Genomic DNA, 20,782 nt, shown 5'->3' with positions numbered 1-20,782 from the left:
CCACAAAGTAGGACTCAGGTAAAGGAGCATACTTCCAGCACGCCTGGAAAGCGAGTTTGACTGGTTAGAAACTGCAGCAAGAAGATTCTGTACCACAACTGTTCAAAAGAACAACGCTGTTGTACTTAAAAATAATTCTGCCGGTACTTGGCTTTGGAAATCTCTCATCTGCCCAAGCGGCCAGACTGGCAGTCTCCTGTCTTTGTTTAATTGTTCAAAGTGTTACATGGGGCAGGGACCTGAAGGACATTTGAGGGTGCCATTGTATGTGGAAAGTATAAGTCTAAGGCCTATATTAGCTGGTAAAATGGTCTGTATGAGGCCAGTACCCCTTTGTGCGTTAGCCAGAACCGGTCATGGACTTTTATTAAAGAATCTTTTTTAAAAAATATTTATTTATTTATTATGTACACAGAAGAAGGCGCCAGATCTCATTACAGATGGTTGTGAGCCACTATGTGGGTGCTGGGAATTGAACTCAGGACCTCTGGAAGAACAGTTGGTGCTCTTAACCTCTGAGCCATCTCTCCAGCCCAAAAATGTTTTTCTTAATTATTCTCTAAGACTGTGGACTGATTCCCTACTGGGAAGGCATGTAATTCTGTGACAGTGGCATTCTTTTTTTTTTTTTTTTTTTTTTTTGGTTTTTCAAGACAGGGTTTCTCTGTGTAGTTTTGGTACCTGTCCTGGATCTCACTCTGTAGATCAGACTAGCCTCGAACTCCCAGAGATCCACCTGGCTCTGCCTCCTAAGTGCTGGGATTAAAGGTGTGCGCCACCACTGCCTGGCTTGACAGTGGCATTCTTTAAACATCTGATTTGAGTTCCAGCTACCTTTTCCTCTCTTGTGGACTCACGTGGGCTCCATAGGAAGAGCCACTCATGGTTAAAACATTACCTTCACTGCAGACTATGTTAAGTAAGTATTTCAAGATTATTATTACTAATACTATTATTTGTTTATCTATCTATCTATCTATCTATCTATCTATCTATCTATCTATCTATCTATCTATCTTGTGTGTGCGTGTGTGTAGCCAGAAGAGGGTATCAGATCCCCTGGAGCTACAGTTACAGGTGGTTGGTTGTAAGTTACCTCATGTGGGTCCTGGGATCTAAACCCAGGTCCTTTGCAACAGCAGCAAGTGAAGTATTTAAAAGCAGGTCGTAAACAGTATAACACAGCACGTGAGTGGCTGTGAGTGGCGATGCAGTTTCTGGCAGTCAGTGCTGAGCACATCTTCAACCAAGTGCAGCTTTGGAACTGTGGGGAGTGGGAAGGTGAGATCCCTTTCCTCACTCATCATAGGGGTCACAGCCAACACCTCGTCACGTTAGGTTAGTAAGAGGAAAAGCACAATGAGTCTGTTTGATCAACGTTTGGTGGAGCTGAGGATGTGGCTCAGGAGATGTTTCCCCAGCACACACAGGCCCTGGCTTAGCCCTCTAGCAGCACATAAACCCGAGAGTGGTGATGCACCCTGAACAGTTTAAACAGACAGGAGACTTGGGCGGGGAGAGATTTACACAGCAAAGATGTTGGCAGAATTATTTTTAAGTCCACCTGCAATCCCAGCACCTGAGAGGTGGACGCAGGACCCAATGTACAAAGTCACGTTCAGTTTAGTCAGCAAATTCAAGGCCTTTGTTTCAAAAAGGTGCTGGGGGCCGAGGAAATGGCGGGCAGTGAAGTGCTTCTGTCCTCAGAACCTACACTAAGAAAGCCAGGTGTGATGTTACATGTTTGCAAATCCATCCCCGAGAAGGTGGGGGTAGCAGATAGGCAGGAGAGAGATGCTGTTTGACAAAAGGGTGGATGGTACCTGAGGGACGATTTATAAGGTCGTCTCTGGCCTTCACATGCACACATGTGAACACACACACACACACACACACACACACACACACACACACACACACACACAATTTTCTATAGCACGAGATACTTGAGAAATATAGACCCAAAGACCCAGTGAGAACTATGTTCATGCTCAGATTCTATGAAGAGTAGGCAGCCATTTGAAATGTATGGTGGGACACAGAGTGTGGCCTAATGCATGGGACCATCAGTAGGAACCCCGGCCAGGCCTGTCTGCTCAGAATCTTTTTTTGTCTCTCTGTGCAGCACCTTTTCGATGTGGGCCAGGGACTCCTGGAGTCAGAATCTGCAAAGGAGCATGAGACCACGAATTCTTTGAGTGTCACAGCTTGCTTTAGGAGAGAGATGACAGAGGACAGGGCAGGAGACGATCAGGGAGCCCTTGTTTCTGAGGCCTTCTAATCTTCAGGTTCTCAACTTGATGAGGAACCGTGTTTGGGGACGCTGTTTTCTGAGGCTCTATATAATGGACAAAGGATCCTACAGTATTCTTTAGTCAAATTGTTTGAGGCAATTCAAAAAAGTGACAGTATTTATAAAGAAGGTGTTGTCTAGATGACACAGACGAAGACTTCAAAACATTTATTTCTGTGGGAATAAATGTGTTAACTGTTTTAATCACTGTATTAAATGCAGTTGGGGTTCTATATGCATGCGAGACTAAGTTAATAAAGTCCCACTAATAATGTAACTAATTGTTGATTCACTTATACTACTAGAAGTCTTTACGATTTTGGACCCTATCATTAGGAAAACAACTCACCAGGTTGTTTTGGGCCACCTAATATGACAATATTTATTAAGTATTTTAGTGTTGTTGGTTTTTGTTTTGTTTTGTTTTGTTGTGATAAAGCACCATTACCAAAAGCTTTCAGGGGAGGAAAGGGTTAATTTTATCCTGCAGTGGCTTACAGTCCATCATCCAGGAAAATCAGGACAGGAGCAAGAAGTCAAATGGGAGGCGGAACCTGGAAGCAGGAGCCCATGCAGAGGCCATGGAGGGGCGCTGCTTACTGGCTTGCTCTCCATGATTTGCTCACCATGATTTGCTCAGCCTGCTGTCTTACGGCTCCCAGGACCACCAGCCCAGGGTAGGCACTGCTCACATTGATCATCAGTTAAAATTGAAAAAAAAAAACAAAAAAACAATGTACCACAGGTTTCCCATAGGCCAGGCTGGTGGAAGCATTTTCTCAATCGCGGTTCCAACTTCCGGAGAAGCTCTAGCTGTGTCGAGCTGATGAAAACTCCCACACAGTGGGTAGTGAAGTCTTCAGTTGAAGTCTTTAAGGCTTGGGGTATCCCAGCTGAGGTCGTCGTCTTCTAGGGGAGGGGCCTGTAAGAATGGAGCCCCCATTAAGAGATGAATGAAGTACCCAAGTTCAGGTTTTACCTCTTACTAATTTTTGGATGCCCTTAAATTTGAGTCCGGACATGAAACTTTCTGATTATGATTTTTAGGACTCCTGGTTCTCATGATTTTTTAAGGCTATTTCAGAATGAAAATTCTAGCAAGTCCTTGTGGATATGTTACAATACCACATTTTTTGGGGGGCAGTGTCTCTTACATCCCAGGCTGTCCTGGAACGCTCTGTGTAGCCAAGCTTGAACTTTTTTGTTTGTTTGTTTGTGTTGTTTTTCAAGACAGTTTCTCTGAGTAGTCCTGGCTGCCCTGGAGCTCACTTTGTGGACCAGGCTGGCCTCAAACTCAGAGAGATCTGCCTGCGTCTGCCTCAGGGCTGACTTTGAACTTCTCTTCCTGTCTCTACCTGCCGAGTGCTGGTGTTACCAGTGTGCACCACTATTCTTGGTTTTATGTTATACCTAGGACCAAACCCAGAGCTTCAGGCATGCTCAGCAAGGACTCTGCCAACGGAGAAACATCGCCAGCCCTTTTGTTATTAAAAGCCATAGAAACTTCAGTAAGGTGAAGTCTTAGATGAAGCATTAATAAGCTGTTTATGCTGTGTTTGGATTTCATCTTAGAAACTGTGGTGGTTAGCTTAATTATCAACTTGACACAGCTTGAGAGTCCTAAAGGAGGGATTGTCAACATGGGGTTGGCCTTTGAGAATGTTTGTGCAAGATTATCTTAAATTAATTGATGTGAGAAAATGAAGCCACGGTGGGTGACATCATTCCCTAGGCAAGGGTTCCTGAATTGCATATGAATGAAGAAAGTGAGCTGACCACACTCAAGTGAGCTCATTTCTGTTGGTGACTGCGGAGGTCATGTGACCAGACCTAAAATCTCTCAAACTCCTGCCTCTGTGACTTCCTTGCAGTGACAGACTATAGCCTGGAAATTTTAGCTAAAATAAACCCTTTTTCCCCTAGGTTGTCGTCCCCCCCCCCCCCCCCCAGAGTGCTTTACCACAGCAACAGAATTAAAAGTAGAACAGAAGCCCTTTGGTTTGGCTCAAGCTTGTCTCTAGACCTCTAGACAAAGTCACAGCAGCCCAAGCGGCAATGTTGGCCATCCTGTTTTTTCTAGTGTCTGTGGAGCGAAGAGCTTGTTTCCCAGCGATGGAACTGAAAGGATCAAGGAGTTCATTCTAGGCTCAGTGATGTCTGAAAGGCTTAAGATCGGCAGTGTGCCACAATCCCCCGCCATCAGTCCCTGGTCTTCTGCAATTGTTGACAAATAAAGATAGGCATTTTAGATGTTGGCTGACAACTAGTCATAGGAAAGGCATTGTTACTTTGAGTGCTGTAAGAATACAACAGCAGAAGCCTCGCACTTTTGGAACAGGTCAGTCAAGTTCTGTCTTATCTGGGAGTTTGCCTCAGCTTGCTGAGTTGGCAGGAGTGGCCCCCCTGCTTGCTGCCCAGGCTACGCACATCACAAACATTCTGTTTCCCATCACTCCCAGTGCTCGGGAGAAATTCAGTCTTGGTGCTTTGTGTTAAGATGTAATTCTCTTTCATTAAAGTCAATTATGTTATTTGTGTGTGGTGTATGTGTTCATGTGTGTGCATGTGGAGGCCAGAGGTTGCTGCACCTCTTCCCCAATTGCCTTTCTGTGTGTGTGTGTGTGTGTGTGTGTGTGTGTGTGTGTGTGTGTGTGTGTGTGTGTGTATGATATCAGAGTGTCCGGCCAGCCACAGAGGTCCCAGGAGGAATGTGACTGGTGATCCAGGGAGGTTAGGAAAGGTCCCTGGGCCCTCAGAGGCAGGGAAGGACTCCCCTATGTTGATGGGGACAAGAAGGGGGCTCCAAGGAGGCAGCAGGCTTTGGTCCATGGATGATGGCAGAGAGAAGAACTATGCTGTAGTCAGGCCCTAGCTTTGTCCTCTCTGTGCTAAAGCAGCATTTTTTGCTTTGTGGGCCTGTCTGGGAACTTTAGATGTCTGCAGTTCATATTATTTACAGTTACTAAACAGTCTTAATCCTGTGTTTGATCAACTTTATTATTTACTCCAAGTTGCTCTGTCTCCAAGAAGCTCCTTGGATTTTTGCCTGGCCTGGTTCTTTCATGTGACAGGGCTGTGGTCAGCGCTCTGGAAGAGCCAATTCTTCTTTGAGCTAGAGAGCATAGTTCTTTGTCCTCTTTTAAATGTTTTATTAAAATGTGTGTAGTTTATTTATTGTGTCAGTGTTTGCTTTTGCAAGTGTGTGTGTGTAAACTCATGGGTGCCACAGGACAAGAGTAGGGGACAACCTATAGGAGATCCATTTTGTTTTCTCTCTGGGGAGTCCTGGGGATAGAACTTGGGTCTTCAGGCATAGAGGCAAACAGCTTTACCCTTTGACCCATCTAATGCCCACCCCCCACTGTCTCCTCATGTCCCCTGGGGTAGCACAGGCTTGCTCTGCCTACCTAGGAAAGCCTATGGTGGAGTACAGAGTGGATAGCCTCAGCTCTTCCTAGTTCAGCAGCTCTGGGGAATGCAGTCTGCTGCTTGCCTTTCAGAGTGGGTGGCCTCAGGTCCTTTATAGCCCTATGGTTTCCTACCACAATCTCAGCTCATTCTGCTATAGCAAAATACCTTAGATTGGGTGGTTTATAAACAATGAAAATTTATTGCTTCCAGTTCTGGAGGCCAAGAAGTCCAAGATCAGAATGGCAGCATACCAAGACTCTTTCTTCTTCACGGATGCCTCCTTCTCCTGGTGTCCTCCCAGGGCCCAGCGTCAAGAAAGCTCCCTCGGGCCTGTTTTATGATAAGAGTACTAATCCCATTCAAAAGAATGAAGCCCTCATGACCCCATTACCTCCCAAAGGCCTTACTTCATACCACACAGGGGATGAAATTCTAGCATACAGATTTTGAAGGTCAAAACTTTCATATTGCGGTAATCAGCCACTGGAGGATCTAATCGCTTACCTGTTAGCATTCTCAGAGTGAGGGACGAAAGCAGTCTGAATCGCTGCTTTAAAGAAATATTTGCTTTTGTTTTGGGACAGGGTCTCAAGTAGCCCTGGTTGGCCAAGAGATGAGGATGACCTTGACCTCCTGATCCCCCTGCCTCCACCTCCTCAGGGCTAGGATTGACGCAGTGCTGGAGATGGAACCCAGGACCTCATGTGTGCCAGGCAAGCTCTCTACCAATGGAGCTACATTGCCCAGCCATGGGGATCTGGACTTTTTTGGCTCTCATTCTAAAGCAAATGTCCAATAGTTAAGCCACCAGAGACCCGATCCAGTTGGAGTTAGGTGGAGTCTGCTCTGATTTCTTCCTGCTATCCTCTTTCAGGGAAGCCACCCAGATATTCCTGGTATGCTGCAAGTCTGAGTAGGACCTACTGGGAGGCTGGAGTGACCCCGACTGCCTCGCCCAGCCAGGTGTCAAGATGCTGAGCCGGAAGCTCCCCAGGCTGTTCCACATAGACCAGGTGCCACAGGTATGTGCTGGGCTGCAGGGTCTGCAGCGGATCGGCCTCTGCCATCGGAGAGCTCAGGGTGCTTTTCACAGGCCTCTTCTTTTTAAGGCTGTCCTCTGACCCTCCTGCAGAAATCAGGACCCCTCGCCACACCCATGCACCAGGCTGGGAAAGGGGAGTCCTTCAATGCAACATCTGTGTGGCATCCAGAAGCACAGTCCTTAGACCTCAGCTTTGGGCTAGCCAGGGAAAGTAGTAGAGGCTGCTGGGGAGAAGGCTGGTTAGGGCCTACTGTGGTGCTTCAAAGCAGGCCATGGAGCAGTTACCTCAGTATTGCTCTGCACAGTGTTCTCTCTCTCCCTTGCTTCCCACACCTCTGTTTCATTTGAGACAATCTAGCCTCCAACTCACAATCCTCCTGCTTTGTCCTCCCGTGGGCAGGGATGATAGGCTACACCATCATTCCCAGCTCCAGCCTCCACACTTGCAGGAAGGCCAAGCCAGGCATGGGGTTGGCCAATGGGGAAGTGTAACAGGTCTTTCTTTGGACTGCTAGCTCCCAAGTAATGACACGGAGACTTCTTACTAATTATGAAAGCTTGGCCTTCAAGTAGGCTTTCTAACTAGCTCTTAAAATTTAAATTAACCCGTTTATATTAATCTGCATTTTGTCACGTGGCTTGTTACCTCTCCTCTGTAGAGCAGTCTGACTTATGTGTCTGGCTGATGAATCCAGATTGTCCTCAGAGTTCTTGTCTCTGAAGACCTGCCTATCCTCTCCTGCCTAGCTTTGGGCCATTCGGCTCTTTATTAAACCAATCAGAAAGTGTCTTAGGCAGGTGAGGTAAAACAGCGATATGTCTTCACACAGTGTGATCAAATATCCCGAAAGAGGGAAGGGCTTGCTCAATAGTTTTTCTTGTCTCCTTTCTGTGGATTCCTGGGATTGGGGAGCCATCCCGACAGCCGTGGTACTCATAGACACCCTGCTTCCATACGCCCTGAGATTTTGGTTGCATGCTGTGCCAAACTTTATAGAGAAAGCACAAGACTATACCCCTGTCTCTGGGTCAGGTTTCGTTCCTGCAGGACTGAATTAGAGTCAGTGCTATTTTGTGGTGGGACATTCCATATGGAGATGAGAGCCCCCTTCTGCTCAGCTGAGTGCCACACACTGATGTCTTGCAATATCTAACCAAGCTCAACGTCACCAGCAGGACACTGAGCGGAGATACCTGACAGACTCTAATCTGGAGGTCTAGAGCTAGGTGATGCTAGGGAGACGGCACTGGGCAGAATCACACGCAGTACAGAGCAGCTGTGGGACGAGATGAGGAAAGCTGGAAGTTCTAAAGGAGGCCCTTCAGCAGGGCCCTGGGCTCACAGGGCAGCCCACTCCCCTGGCTGCTCACACGTCAGTGGCTATGACTAGTTAAGTCTTGGATTTATTCATTCATGACATTTTTATTGACTTCTTCCTGCGTGCAAGATGTTTCTCTACAGGACTCAGAGGAGACTTGCAGGCAAACTCTATCCTTAGTGGGCTCCTCTGAAGCTCGGGGGACTCTCAAAACACCACTGAGTGCTTTGTAAAGCAGTTCAGGGGAGAAATGTGTCACTTCCGTCTCAAGGAAGGAATGGATCAGGAGAGAGACAAGAGGAGTTTCAGGCCTGGGGGATAAGGAGTGGTAAGGTGCTGCTTGTTGTGCGAGCCTGAGGACGTGAGTTCAAATCCCGGAACCCAAGTAAAAACACTGGTGAAAGCTTGTAAACCCAGCATGGGGAGACGGGGACAGAGATGGATCCCTGGGGCTCACTGGCCAGCCAGCCTAGCCTCGTCTGCACAGGCCAATGAGTCAAAAAACCAAGATGGATGGCTCCTGAGGGAAGAACTGCCCTGGAGATTGTGCACAGATGAACGAACACACACACACACATACACACACTCACACTACATAAATGAAATAAAAAATTCAGTGCCCCCTAGATATAATCTTGGCACCTCATGTAGCTCCCTGGTGAAGAAAAGGATGATTTTTCAGTGACTTTTTTCAGAGTGCTCTGCCGTCTCAGGTCCCATCTCAGGTCCCATCATCTGGTGCTACAACCCAGGTTCACCGTTTTTATTACTATTTTTTTTTTTTTGAGTCGTCTCTTTTCTTCCTCTGCCTTCCCACCCTTCCTGTCATTGCGTTTTAGCTGTGCCTTGTGTAAACAGCTCGTGGTTGGGGTTTTAGCTTGGCGGCACACGTCTTCTCACTACTCCGTGTGCTCCGTTAATGTTTAGAGTGATGTGTTGCAGAGGGATTTGCGTCGGTTCCAACTGTCTCGTGTGAATCTCTTCTCTGCTTCTACCTTCCACTCCAGTTGCTTGGGATAAAGCGTACAGTCTTAGTTTCTTTATTCCCTTCTCACGTTCTGTTTCCCCCTCTACTTAGAGGCATGTTTCTCTGTCTGCTGGTTTAGAGATCACTTCAACTGTTTTATGAACAGCTGTCCTAGGCACAAGGGGTAGGCCAACAGGTTAAGAGTTACCCAGGATTGACTGGGAATGTAGTTCAATTGATAGAGTACTTGTTGAGCATACAAAAAAACGTCCCAGGTTCAAGTCCTAGGACCATGTGGTAGAAGCAGGAGGATCAGAACCTCGCGGGCATCCTTGGCTACATAGTGAATTTGAGGTCAGCTGGGCTCCTGAGACCCTGTCTCAAATAAGGTATCTGACCCCAGATACCTCAGCGACTTGAGGGGTCAAAGATTTCTTTCCCTTCAGATGATGTAGCCGTCACTGGGAAATGGCAACTGCAAGCAGGTGGAAGATCTGTCATCTCCTAGATGCACCATCTGGGACAGGTGGGCTCCAAGGTCACCACAGAGGGAAAAAGAGCGGACAGCATCTCCAGGAGGGTTTCCCAGAAGCAAACTCTGAGATAGAAATTGGCGTGCAGGAAGTTCACTGGGGTGCCTTCTCAGAAACAGAGCCCCTGAGAAGTGAGGATGGCAGGGTGGGGGGAGGAGCCCTGGCGTCAGGGGCTCTCCCCATCACACAAGCCCAAAACATGCCCATCACACAAGGGCTCTGCCATGAGCTTCCATGTTCAGAACTGTCCGAATGAAAAAAGTAGGTCAGGGCTTTGAATCCTTGGTAGGTGGGGGTGGGCTGACCCTGAGAAGGGACCCTGATGAAGGCAAGATTGTGCCCTTTGACCCAAAACAATTACCCCAAAGAGGTGAGCTGGCTGAGTTCTGAGTGTGGAAAACATCTCTCTGAATTGCATGTTGGCTCTGCAGGTAAAGGCACCTCAGACAAGCCTGACAACCTGAGTTCGATCCCCAGGACTCAAATGGTGGGAGGCGCACACCAATTCCTACTAGTTGTTGTATAACCTCTATACAAGCACTATACACACACACACACACACACAGAATAAATAAAAATTATAAATGTGAAGAAAATGTACTGTAATTTCAAGGCACTGTAGCTTTGAACCATCCTGGCCTTTGAGCCTTACCTGGAAATAATCACCTAACTCCAACCTAACTTCCAGCAATTCTAAGAAACGGGGCAGCACACGGGGCAGTTGGTGACTGCTAACTTTCTGCCGTCCCTTACTTCTCGGGCCTGAAGACTTTGAACTCTTAACCGTTCTACAAATGCGTCAGTCATTGCTATGAAAGCCACATTAAAACCATGCCTCATCCTTTTGGAGAAACAGCCAGGTGTCTGTTTTGCTTTTTCCGATTTCTGTCTCAGTCTTTCTAGACTGTTCTGGAAAGCTCCTTGGCTCGTCTTTCAGTTGCTAAATTCCTCCTCAGGCAGGCCTCGTCTTCAGCTTCTCCTTTCAATGTTACCTTTTTTTTTTTTTTTTATTGTTTCTAGGAGTTACTCTATCTAGGCCCTTTTCAAATGTTTCCACTTTATATTTCTATTTCATTGAACACAGTTCTTTTACATTTCAGTGTCTTCTTCAAGCTCTTTCTTTCTTCTTCCTCCTCTTTATTTTGACTTCTCCCTCTTCCCTCTCTTTTTTCCCTCTTTTGCTCTTTGGGTTGGGGTCTCACTGTGCAGTCCTGATGCCTCGGAACTTTCTATATAAACCAGATTAGCCTCAAGGTGATCCTCCTGCTGCTGCCTCTTTAGTGCTGGGATTGCCATCCTGCTCCACCACACCTTGCTGTGACTCCATCCCTCCGGTCCTCGATTAAATTTTTTTATTTTTTTTATTTTTGAGGTTTTACGTGTTTTTATTTTGTGGGTGTTTGGCCACATGCAGTGCCTATGGTGGCCAACAGAGGGCGTCAGGTCTCTTGGAACTAGAGTAACAGATGGTCATGAGCCACCAGGTTGGAAACTAAACTTCAGTCAGCTAGAACAACCTGTGCCCTTAACCGCTGAGCCATCTCTCCAACCCCTGTGACTCTGTTTCTGATCCTGCACTTGCTGCTGCTGTTCCTGAGTGTGCCTGTTTGAGTTAAGGTGGAGGTCCTTGAGGGAGGCTGTGTGCTTGCCTCTGGGACCTGCAAAGCCTTGAGCTTTTCCTCTTTGTAACTGCATTACTTATCCACTTGAGACGTCTTGGTTCTCAGAGACAGTGTAGATTTTGACCAAAATCCCACAGACAGATTATCAGAGGGCTCTGAATCCTTCGGAGTTTGTCTTAGGGTATCACTGCTGTGAAGAGACACCATGACCACAGCAACTCTTATAAAGGGAAACATTTCATTGGGGTGGCTCCCCCCCTCCCAGTTCAGAGGTCCAGTTCATTATCGTCATGATGGGACATGGTGGCATGCCGGTAGACATGGTGCTGGAGAAGTAGCCAAGAGTCCTACATCTTGCAGGCAACAGGAAGTGAACTGAGTATCATACTGAGTGAAGCTTGAGCATACATGAGACCTCGAAGCCCGCCTCCACAGTGACACACTTCCTCCAACAAGGCCACACCTACGCCAATAAAGCCACACCTCCTCATAGTGCCACTCTTTAGGGGCCATATTCTTCTAAACCACCACAGAGGGATTTTGTTTGTTCTGTTTTACTTTTGTTTTTATTTTGAGATAGGGTCTCTCTATGTATCCCCAGCTGTTCTGGAACTCACTCTGTAGCCCAGGCTGGCCTCAAACTCACAGAGATCTACCTGCCTCTGCCTCCCTAGTCACCACACCCGGCAGAGATTTTTCTTTAATCTTTAATCTTCCTTGGTTTCCAGTAACTCTATTTATCGCACTCTACCAACTGAGCTATATATACCCTTTGCCAAAAATGCCTATTTTTAACACCTTTCGCCCAAAATGCCTATTTTTAAGATCCTTTTTAAAGTGAAATAGTTTGGCCTAACTTGGAAATGAGATTGAGATGGGCTCTTCTCACTAAACTCAGCTCCACATAGATAATTTTTTTAAGCATTGACTAACAATATCCTATAACAAATACCATTAGAGGACTCGAACCTGTAATTAATGTAATCTCCCACCTCGGATCAGTCAGAGAACAGGTTGAGTTTTGAGTTGTTTGCTGGAGTTGGGCACACTTTGGGATTTTTGTCAAATTCTGACCTTTATTAGTTTCCTGTTACTTCCGTCACAAACTTTTCATGCATTTGGTGGCTTAAGTAAAAGAGGCCCAGGGGTCTAGCCCAGCACACAGGGAACTAGCCCAGTGCACAGGGGTCTAGCCCAGCACACAGGGAACTAGCCTAGTGCACAGGGGTCTAGTCCAGTGCACAGGGGTCTAGCCCAGCACACAGGGAACTAGCCCAGTGCACATGGGTCTAGCCCAGCACACAGGGGTCTAGCCCAGCACACAGGGGTCTAGCCCAGCACACAGGGAACTAGTCCAGTGCACAGGGGTCTAGTCCAGCGCACAGGGGTCTAGCCCAGCACACAGGGGTCTAGCCCAGCACACAGGGGTCTAGCCCAGCACACAGGGGTCTAGCCCAGCACACAGGGGTCTAGCCCAGCGCACAGGGGTCTAGCCCAGTGCACAGGGGTCTAGCCTAGCACACACAAGCTCCCAGACTTCATCCCTATCACTGAAGAAACAAAACGACAGTGAACCAGCTATTTATCTTACAGTCCTGTGGACCACGAGTATGGCATGGATTGGTGGGCTAGAATCCCAATGAAGGACGATGCAGGGAGAACCTGTTCCTTGCTCTTCCCAGCTTCTAGAAGTGCCCCATTCCTTGGCTCCTGACCCACTCTCTCCATCTTGAAATCCAGAAACCTTGCATTTCTCTGACCTTCTTTCTGCCTGCAAACCTCTCACCAGACGTCCCCTGGTCTCGACTTCTCCCTGGGCTGGCCTTTCATGCCCCTGTGTATTAGGTGGTGATCTTTTCACTGTGCCTAATGCGAACAGCCTAAAAGGAGGAAGGATTCAGCTCAGGGTTCCAGAGGTTTCAGTCCGTCACAACAGGGTGTGACACAGCAGCTCACATCACAGTGGCCAGGAAGCAGGGAACAGGGATACAGGAAGAGACCAAGACAAGATAAAAGTTCCCACAACACACCTCCATGGATCGACTTCCTCTAATAAGGCCCAACCTCCTGCTTTTCAGCACCTCTCATAATGCTCACAGCATGCATCTACCAGGATATGCATCCACTGTCTAGGTCAGGGCCTTCGGGATCTAGTGGCTTCCCAAAGGCCCATCAGTGGACGCTGGGCCCCCAGTACATGATCCCGCGGGAGCATTTTAGACTCAAACCATAACACCCTATCTTGGTACTCATCTTGCCGCTTTTGCTTAAAGGGAATGTCCTCTTCTGAGATAAACTGGATTCTGGGCTGCAGGGTGGCAGCACAGAGGAGCGTCAGGAGCTGGGCTGTAAGAGCAGAAGCATCAGCATCTGCAGAAAGTTGCTTAGAAAGTGACCTCCCGCCAGGTGGTGGTGGCACACGCCTTTAATCCCAGAGGCAGGCAGAGCTCTGTGAGTTTGAGGCCAGCCTGGGCTACCAAGTGAGTTCCAGGAAAGGCACAAAGCTACACAGAGAAACCCTGTCTCGAAAAACAAAAACAAAAACAAAGAAAGAAAGAAAGAAAGAAAGAAAGAAAGAAAGAAAGAAAGAAAGAAAGAAAGAAAGAAAGAAAGAAAGAAAGCGACCTCCCTCTAGGCCTGCTGGGGCCGCCATATCATTCCAGCTCTCTAGAGGCAGAAAGCAGGAGAATCAGGAGTTCAAGGCAAGTTTCAACTATATAATGAGTTTGAGTTCAGCCTGAGATGTATGAAACAGCCTGAGATGTATTATCCTGAGATAATAAATACATAACTGAAGATTCTTATACCAGCCACCCAAGTACAGTGAGACCCTTGGGTGACCTGCCAAGAAGGGGGCTTATGAGTGATGCTGAGCAGCTTTAGAAGAAGCTCTGAGGACTAAAGCTCTGGGTACCAGAAGACCAAGATCGAGATGCGGGCAGGGCTGTTCCTCTGGGGCCTCCCTCCTCGGCTCACAGATGGCTTCCCTCTTATCGCCTCACGGTGGGGTCTTCACTTTGTACACACACACCTGGAGCCTCTGTGGCAATCCAGACTTCCTCTTCCTAGGGTCACCAGCCAGATTCGATAACAGCCCATTCTAATGGCTTTGTTTTAAGTGCGAGACTCTCTTGTCGGGGCTGGGGGTGTGGCTCAGAGAGAAGGCGTCCCTAGAATGTACGGAGCCTGGGTTTGATCTCCAGCAGGGAATGGTGCTGTACACCTGTAATCTCAGCACTTAGGAAGTGGAGGCAGGAGGATCAGAAGTTCAAGGTTATCCGTGAGTACCTGGGGAGTTCTAAGCCATCTTCAAATACAGTGTGTTAGGGGTAGTAGCATTTCAACATATAAACTTGAGGGGGGACGTAATTCTGTCCTTAACAACACTTATAGAAGAGACTGAAGCTCAGAGTCGAGGACAGGACGGTCCAGAATCCTACCCCAGGGGACAGGGTGAGAGCGGCCTCTCTTAACAGTGCCCTGCTTAGCAGAACGCACTCATGGCCGGAAGTGGAGCCTGAGGCTTGTATGTGGGTTTCAACCTGACTCCTGTAGCCACTGGGGACATGAGTAGATGTCCTTCCCCTTTCCTCTGTCAGGAGGACCATAAAGGACTCCGCAAGGTGGTTGTGAAGATTCTGTGACGTTGGGACAGGAAATGAAGAGCACGTGCTAGACGGCACCTGCCGCTCCTCCCACATCCCCTCTTCCCCTTTCCCTTTCTTACCATCAAAATCTGTTAGTTACCACAGGCCAGAGGCGCTCACTTATTTCCCCTCAGGTGATTTGCAGTTTCATAGCTAGAAAAACCGAAGGGTGGAATTTCAGGCTTCAGCTGGCAGGTGCACGGAGCTCTTGGTGCGTCGTCGTCAGGAGCCTGCTGCAGGGCCGAGGCTACAGCCGGCACCAGAAGAGCAAACTGCCCGATTTGCCGCCCTTCCATCCCGGGGGCCTGGGGGGGTCTCCCTCCTAATAGACTGCACACGACTTGGTGTCATTCCGCTCCAAATTGCCCCGTCTGCCACCATAGACTCGAAATGGAACCCTGCAAATCGATTCTGCTGTGCAAATAAGCAGGTGCCTGCTTACTCTGAGGGAGGGGGGTCGCTGGAAATGGAGCCAGGCTTGCGGGGTAGTGAGGCGATGATTGTAATTTGCCGTTGGGGAGCAAACTGAGCTTGGCATACAAAATTGTTTTCAAATGTCCTCTTTGCTGTTTTGATGTATGTAGCCTGTGTGCTGGGGAGATCAGCTCCGAGCGGGCGGAGTGCTTTGCTGGGGCTGGGGTGGCGAGGGGGACGGGCTTGCTTCCCTCTTGTGCTCAGAGCTACTGGGAGCAGGAGCACATCTGAATGCTAGCAATTTGGGCCAATAAATAGAGGTTCAGGCTGGGGAGAGGAGGGGTGGGTCAGTGTGTTATTTCAAGTAAAAGACATTCTTTCCTGAGTCACAGAGAGTTGCTGTCTTTATCTGTCCCCTACCCACAGGCCATGGCTTCTCAAGAGCTACTTGAAATCCTGCCCATATCACATGGGCTTGTCATACATGTATAGGTCAAAACAGGACACGTGGAAGCAGGCTCTTTAATCAGTACCCAGCCCTGGCTTTGTCAAAGACCTCTTCTCCCACCCTCAGATTTGGGACCAGATCTTCTTCTTCCTCTTCCTCCTCCTCCTCTTTTTAGACAGAACCGTGTAGCCCAGGCTGGCCCTGAGTGCCATATGTAACTGGTCCCCCTGCTGCCACCTCCTGAGTGCTGGCATTAGAGGAACGCACCACTCCGCCTGGTCGATGCCGTACTGAGGAACAAATCCGGGGATCGGTGCTTGCAGAGCCAGCTGTCTACCAGCTGAGTTACATCCCCAGCCCCGGGACCAGAGTCTCACATGCGGTCAACAGGGACAGCATCCCAGCTCTTCCCTTCAGGCTTTTGACTGTTCTCACCTGTGCTGGCCAGAATGCCAGGACCCACAAAGAGGAAAGCAGTGGTTGGTGGCGTCGCCTGGGCAGTTTGTGAGCGACCCCTTTGGGGCTAGCCAGAAGCCTTACTCCTTGACATGCAGCCACGCTTGCTATCGGATCGGATTCTTTATCTCCCACTCTCCCAGATAAAGCCAACCACTCTGGCTTGTTTCCAGCAAGAATCTCGTCATATTGGTTTAGCCGGGTTCCTCTCATCTCTTAGGGATTTTCCAACAACTAGCCCTCAATCTGCTCCTTGGTTAGAGACTCCATATATACCATAGCTATTACAGTGGTCCTGAGTAAAGTCTTCCCTGCTGTGTGTTACACAATGATTTAAAGTAAGGCTCTGTTGAGCTAACTCACACAAAAGAGCAAACAAGTAATTATGCATGCTCCTTTCTGGAGACCGTGCACCTTAATAAGCACCCAATTCTTTAGTCTACTTCAAAACTTTTAAAGGATTTATTTAGTTTATTTTGTGTGTATGAACATTTTGCTTGCATGTATGCCTATGCATCAGGTATGTGCAGTACCCAAAGAGCCCAGAAGAGGGTGCTAGATCCCCTAAACTGGAGTTAACTGATAGTTGTGAGTTGGCATGTGGGTGCTGGGAACTGAACCCAGGTCCTCTGTAAGAGTAGCAAGTGCTCTTAATTCTGAGCCATCTTTCCAGCAACCCCCCCAAAAATCCCCACTAGAATTTTTTTCTTTTTAAAGTAGAAAAGAAAAAGACAAACACTTGAAAAGTAGTCTGATGACGGATCAATGAGAAGCCCTTGGGAGGCACATTTTCTGAGGGAGAACCTTCTGAATGCCCCAAATTAGAGACAGCCTGTTCCACACACATCAGAGGCAGAAGGCCCGCGTGCTTCCTTACCCATAGCCCAGGTGGAGGGTGCAGGTCCAGATTCCTGTGTCTATGGTATGACTCTGTTCACTGTAAGCCAGGTATATCAGAATGGTGAATCCGAAACTGGAACAAGGGCCGGGATGCAGCTCTGATTGTATGCTAGAAGTATGGGGTCTGATCTCCAGAGCCCCATAAACTGGGTGTGGTGGCGCATGCATAATCTCAGCACTCTGGAGGTAAAGGTTGGACGATCAGAAGTTTACGGTCCTCTGTGCATCTAGTTCAAGGCCAGCCGGGGCTGCATGAGATCCTTTCCCCAAAAGACAGAATATTAAGATGATTGGTTTTTTTTTAAAAAATGGAAGCAAATCAAAGCACTGGGTCAAGCTCCTGGAGTCCAGTTGAAGAGTCTCAGGAGGGATTATATGAGCAAGGAAGGGGTGGAGGTCAAGATCATGGTGGGATCATCATGATCACAGAGACAGCTGACCCGAGCTAGTGGGAACTCACAGACTCTGGACCAGCATGGGACTGAACTAGGCCCTCTGAATGTGGGTGACAGTTGTGTGGCTTGATCTGTTTGTGGGGCCCCTGGCAGTGGGACCAGGATTTATCCCTGGTACATGAACTGGCTTTTTGGAGCCCATTCCCTATGGTGGGAGGCCTTACTCAGGAGGGGGAGGGGCTTGGTCCTGCCTCAACTTGATGTGCCAGGCTTTGTTGACTCCCCAAGGGAGACCTTACCCCCTCTGAGGAATGGATGGGGGGTGGAATAGGAGGAGAGTTGGGGTAGGGGAGCAGGGGAAGCAGAGGGAGGGGGAACTGTGGTTGGTATGTAAAATGAAAAAAAAAATTTATAAAGATGGAAGCAAATCACTTTCATTAGCTAAGGCCCAAACCTAATTCAAATTGTATTTCTGTTTTTTTTAAGTATATATATTTACTGCTTTCTTAAATATGAGTTTATAATGTCTTTTATTTATTGACGATATAATACATGTATACAATGCATCTTGATCCTATCCACCCCCAACTTCCCCCTCTCACTTGCCCCCACTCAAATCGTGTGTGTGGCGCCCAGGGAAGCAAGAAGAGCATGTCGAATCCCCTGGAACTAGAGTCACGAGTGGTTATGTGGTTACAAGCCATCGTGAAGGTGCTAAAAAGTGAACCCAGGTCTTGTACAAGAGCAGCAAGGGCTGTTAACTGATGAGTGATCTCTCCAGCCCCCAAACTGTAGATCTTTATGAGACCATAGATCAGCTTCTCTGTCTCCGCCCCGCCCCCCCACTGCCTAACCAGTTTCCCCAGCATTGAATTTACCGTTTCCTAAAATTGGTAGCTAACACGAGAAAGCCACACATCTGCTGCCCTGGTTAGTCCTAACTGTCAACTTGACACAGCCTAGAGTCATCTGAGAGGTGAACCCCCACCGAGGAACCATCTCGATCAGACTCCCCTATGGGCATGTCTATGGGGGATTCTCTCAACTGTTAGTTAATGTAGGAGGGCCCCGCCCACCGTGAGCGGCACCATTCCCTGGGCAGGTGATCCCGGGCTATGTAAGAAAGCTAGCTGGGCCTGAGCCTGGGAGCAAGCTAGTTAGCAAGCAGCATTCTCCATGGTTCCTGCTGTATTTCTTGGCTGTGAAATGAGTTTCTTGATTGGAGTTAATGATGTGTGGAGTAGCAAGCAGGCCTGCCCTGGGCTTCCTCTTGGACTCCTGTCAGTGATGGGCTGTGATCTGGGATTATAAAAGTCAGTCTTTCCTTTTCTAAGTTGCTTTTGGTCAGAGTGTTTTATCCCAGCAGGAGAAAGGAAACTGTAACACCTACCATGCAGGTCACCACCTCCCCATTTCATAGGTCCCATGGTACCACAGGGGCATCAGTGTGGTTCTTCTTTTTTGAGATGAAGTCCTGCTATGTATGCCAGGTTGGCCTTGGGCTTGTAGAGATCCTCCTGCCTCAGCCTCGCAAGGGCTAAGATTTCAGGCCTGTGCCTTCTGAGCGTGCCTTTTGGCTTACTTTCTTCATAGCTCTGTGGGAGCTCTTGATAGGGGCAGCTGTGCTCTGTACAGTGCTTTGCTTTGGTTTTCCGTGCTGTGGATAAAACCCAAGGCTTCATGCATGCTTAGCCAGTGGGGGCTCTTGTGGCTGCCCCTTTTCCCACAAGACAGCAAAGGGGAAACTTTAAAAAGGGTGTGACTTGGCTTCCATCATGGGGACTAAATACCAAGCAACATTAATATTATGATAGTTTGTCTCTGCCAACCCAGTCCTATATAATGTGTGTGTGTGTGTGTGTGTGTGTGTGTGTGTGTGTGTGTGTGTGTGTGTGTGTGTGTGTGTTCATGCATGCATGCATGCACGTGTGGACGTCAGAAGATAACTTGCAGGAGTCAGTTCTCTCCTTCCACCATGTGGGTTTGGGAATTGAACTCCGGTTGTAAGTCTTGGCAGTGAGCACCGTTACCTGTGAAGCCATCTCGCTAGCTATAATTTACCTTCCAGAGGGTATGACAGTCTTTAAACCATTGAAATCAGTGGCCCTAGCCAGGCATGATGGCTTACACGTGTGATTTTAGCATTTGGGAGGCTGAAGCAGGAGGATTGCTGTGAGTTTGAAGTCAGCCTGAGCTATACAGAGTGAATCTGTCACAAACCAAACAAAATTGGTGTTCTTAACCAGAGTTAGATGTTGCCTCCAAGAGACCATTCCAGTGTCTGAAGACTTTGGGTTGTCATAACTTGACATGGGAAGGGCTTTGTAGTCAGAGTGAGTGCCTCGAGCTGGTAGACAGGCCAGGCACACAGCAGGCCAGTCTTCACATCAAAGAACCATCTGGCCCCGATGCCAGACGTGGGAAGAAACCTTGAGCTAAGCGACATGAAAAGGGAGTTGCATTTCCTGTTATCCAACTAGCTCAGCAAATGGAAGCCTTTCCTTTTCTGTGTCCTTCCCAGCCCCTGCCCCACTGTGAGTATATGCATTTCCGTAGTCAGGCAGAACCATAGTCCACTTTTCCTCCCTTGACATTGCATTCTGAGTTGGGGGCCGCTTGCCGCAGTGTTTTGTCGGTTATTGTGTGTATGAGCGCATGCGTGTTCACGTGCAGGTCAGCGTGACGCTGGACATCCTTCCTGTTGCTTTGCCATCTTCTTTATTTAAGTATTTATTGAGTCAGGGTCTCACTATGTAGCCTTGCTACATAGACCATGCTGGCCTTGAACCCACAGAGATCTGCCTGACTCTGTCTTCTGAGGTGTGCTCTACCACACCCAGCTGCCACTGTATTCTTTGAGACAGCGTCTTGTACTAAACTGAGTGCTCACCAATTGGCTAGAATGGCTGGCTGACAAACTCTGGGGGTCCTTCTGTCCCCATCTTTCCAGCACTGGAATTACAGGCTCTCACTCCTTCCCATGCTTAGTACTTCACACTGGTGCTTGAAATCCAAGTTCAGGTACGCATGATTGCACAACAGACCCCTTGCCTACTGGACCACCTCCTAGCCCTTTGTTACCATGTTTAATGGATATAATACAATACTTTAAACAAGTCAATACCCCAGGTCTTACCCGGCCAGTCTAAGTTTCTTACTGGAGGTATTGGGGGAAGAAAGAACGGTGCTTACCAAGTGGCCTCTTGGGGACTGTGTGGCTCAATGATTCTGCTGTGGCCAGCCTCCTCTTTCCACAGTCCAGGCTCCAGCATCATTGGCCTCATCATCAAAAGGCCTTTATGAAGTGCCTTGTGAATACATCATCCCACTGGGAG

General features: G+C 48.1%; 1 protein-coding gene and 1 long non-coding RNA gene across 5 annotated transcripts in view; one reads left to right on the top strand and one right to left on the bottom strand.

The window, feature by feature from the left end:
• Paqr5 (progestin and adipoQ receptor family member 5) overlaps positions 1-20,782 on the top strand; it is a 74,834-nt gene that overhangs the window by 30,743 nt on the left and 23,309 nt on the right. For 3 of the 4 annotated variants that reach the window (XM_016003558.3, XM_006971457.4, XM_076576428.1), the window contains exon 2: positions 6,579-6,726. In XM_016003558.3, the coding sequence (XP_015859044.1) occupies positions 6,676-6,726 (51 nt within the window). In that variant the 5' untranslated portion in view covers positions 6,579-6,675. Of the gene's footprint in view, positions 1-6,578; positions 6,727-20,782 lie in introns of those variants that run through there. The other variant, XM_076576431.1, reaches the window with a different exon arrangement.
• On the bottom strand, positions 12,753-20,717 carry LOC121830871 (uncharacterized). Its single transcript, XR_013052770.1, has 3 exons — positions 20,640-20,717; positions 14,915-14,987; positions 12,753-13,533 (listed from the first exon to the last, which is right to left on the bottom strand). It is a non-coding gene; the product is annotated as an uncharacterized LOC121830871 (long non-coding RNA).

The sequence above is a fragment of the Peromyscus maniculatus genome, chromosome 7, assembly GCF_049852395.1.
Source record: "Peromyscus maniculatus bairdii isolate BWxNUB_F1_BW_parent chromosome 7, HU_Pman_BW_mat_3.1, whole genome shotgun sequence".
NCBI classification, from domain to species: Eukaryota; Metazoa; Chordata; class Mammalia; order Rodentia; family Cricetidae; genus Peromyscus; species Peromyscus maniculatus.
Note: the sequence above shows the minus strand (reverse complement) of the source record. Positions and strands in the feature narration are given on the sequence as shown.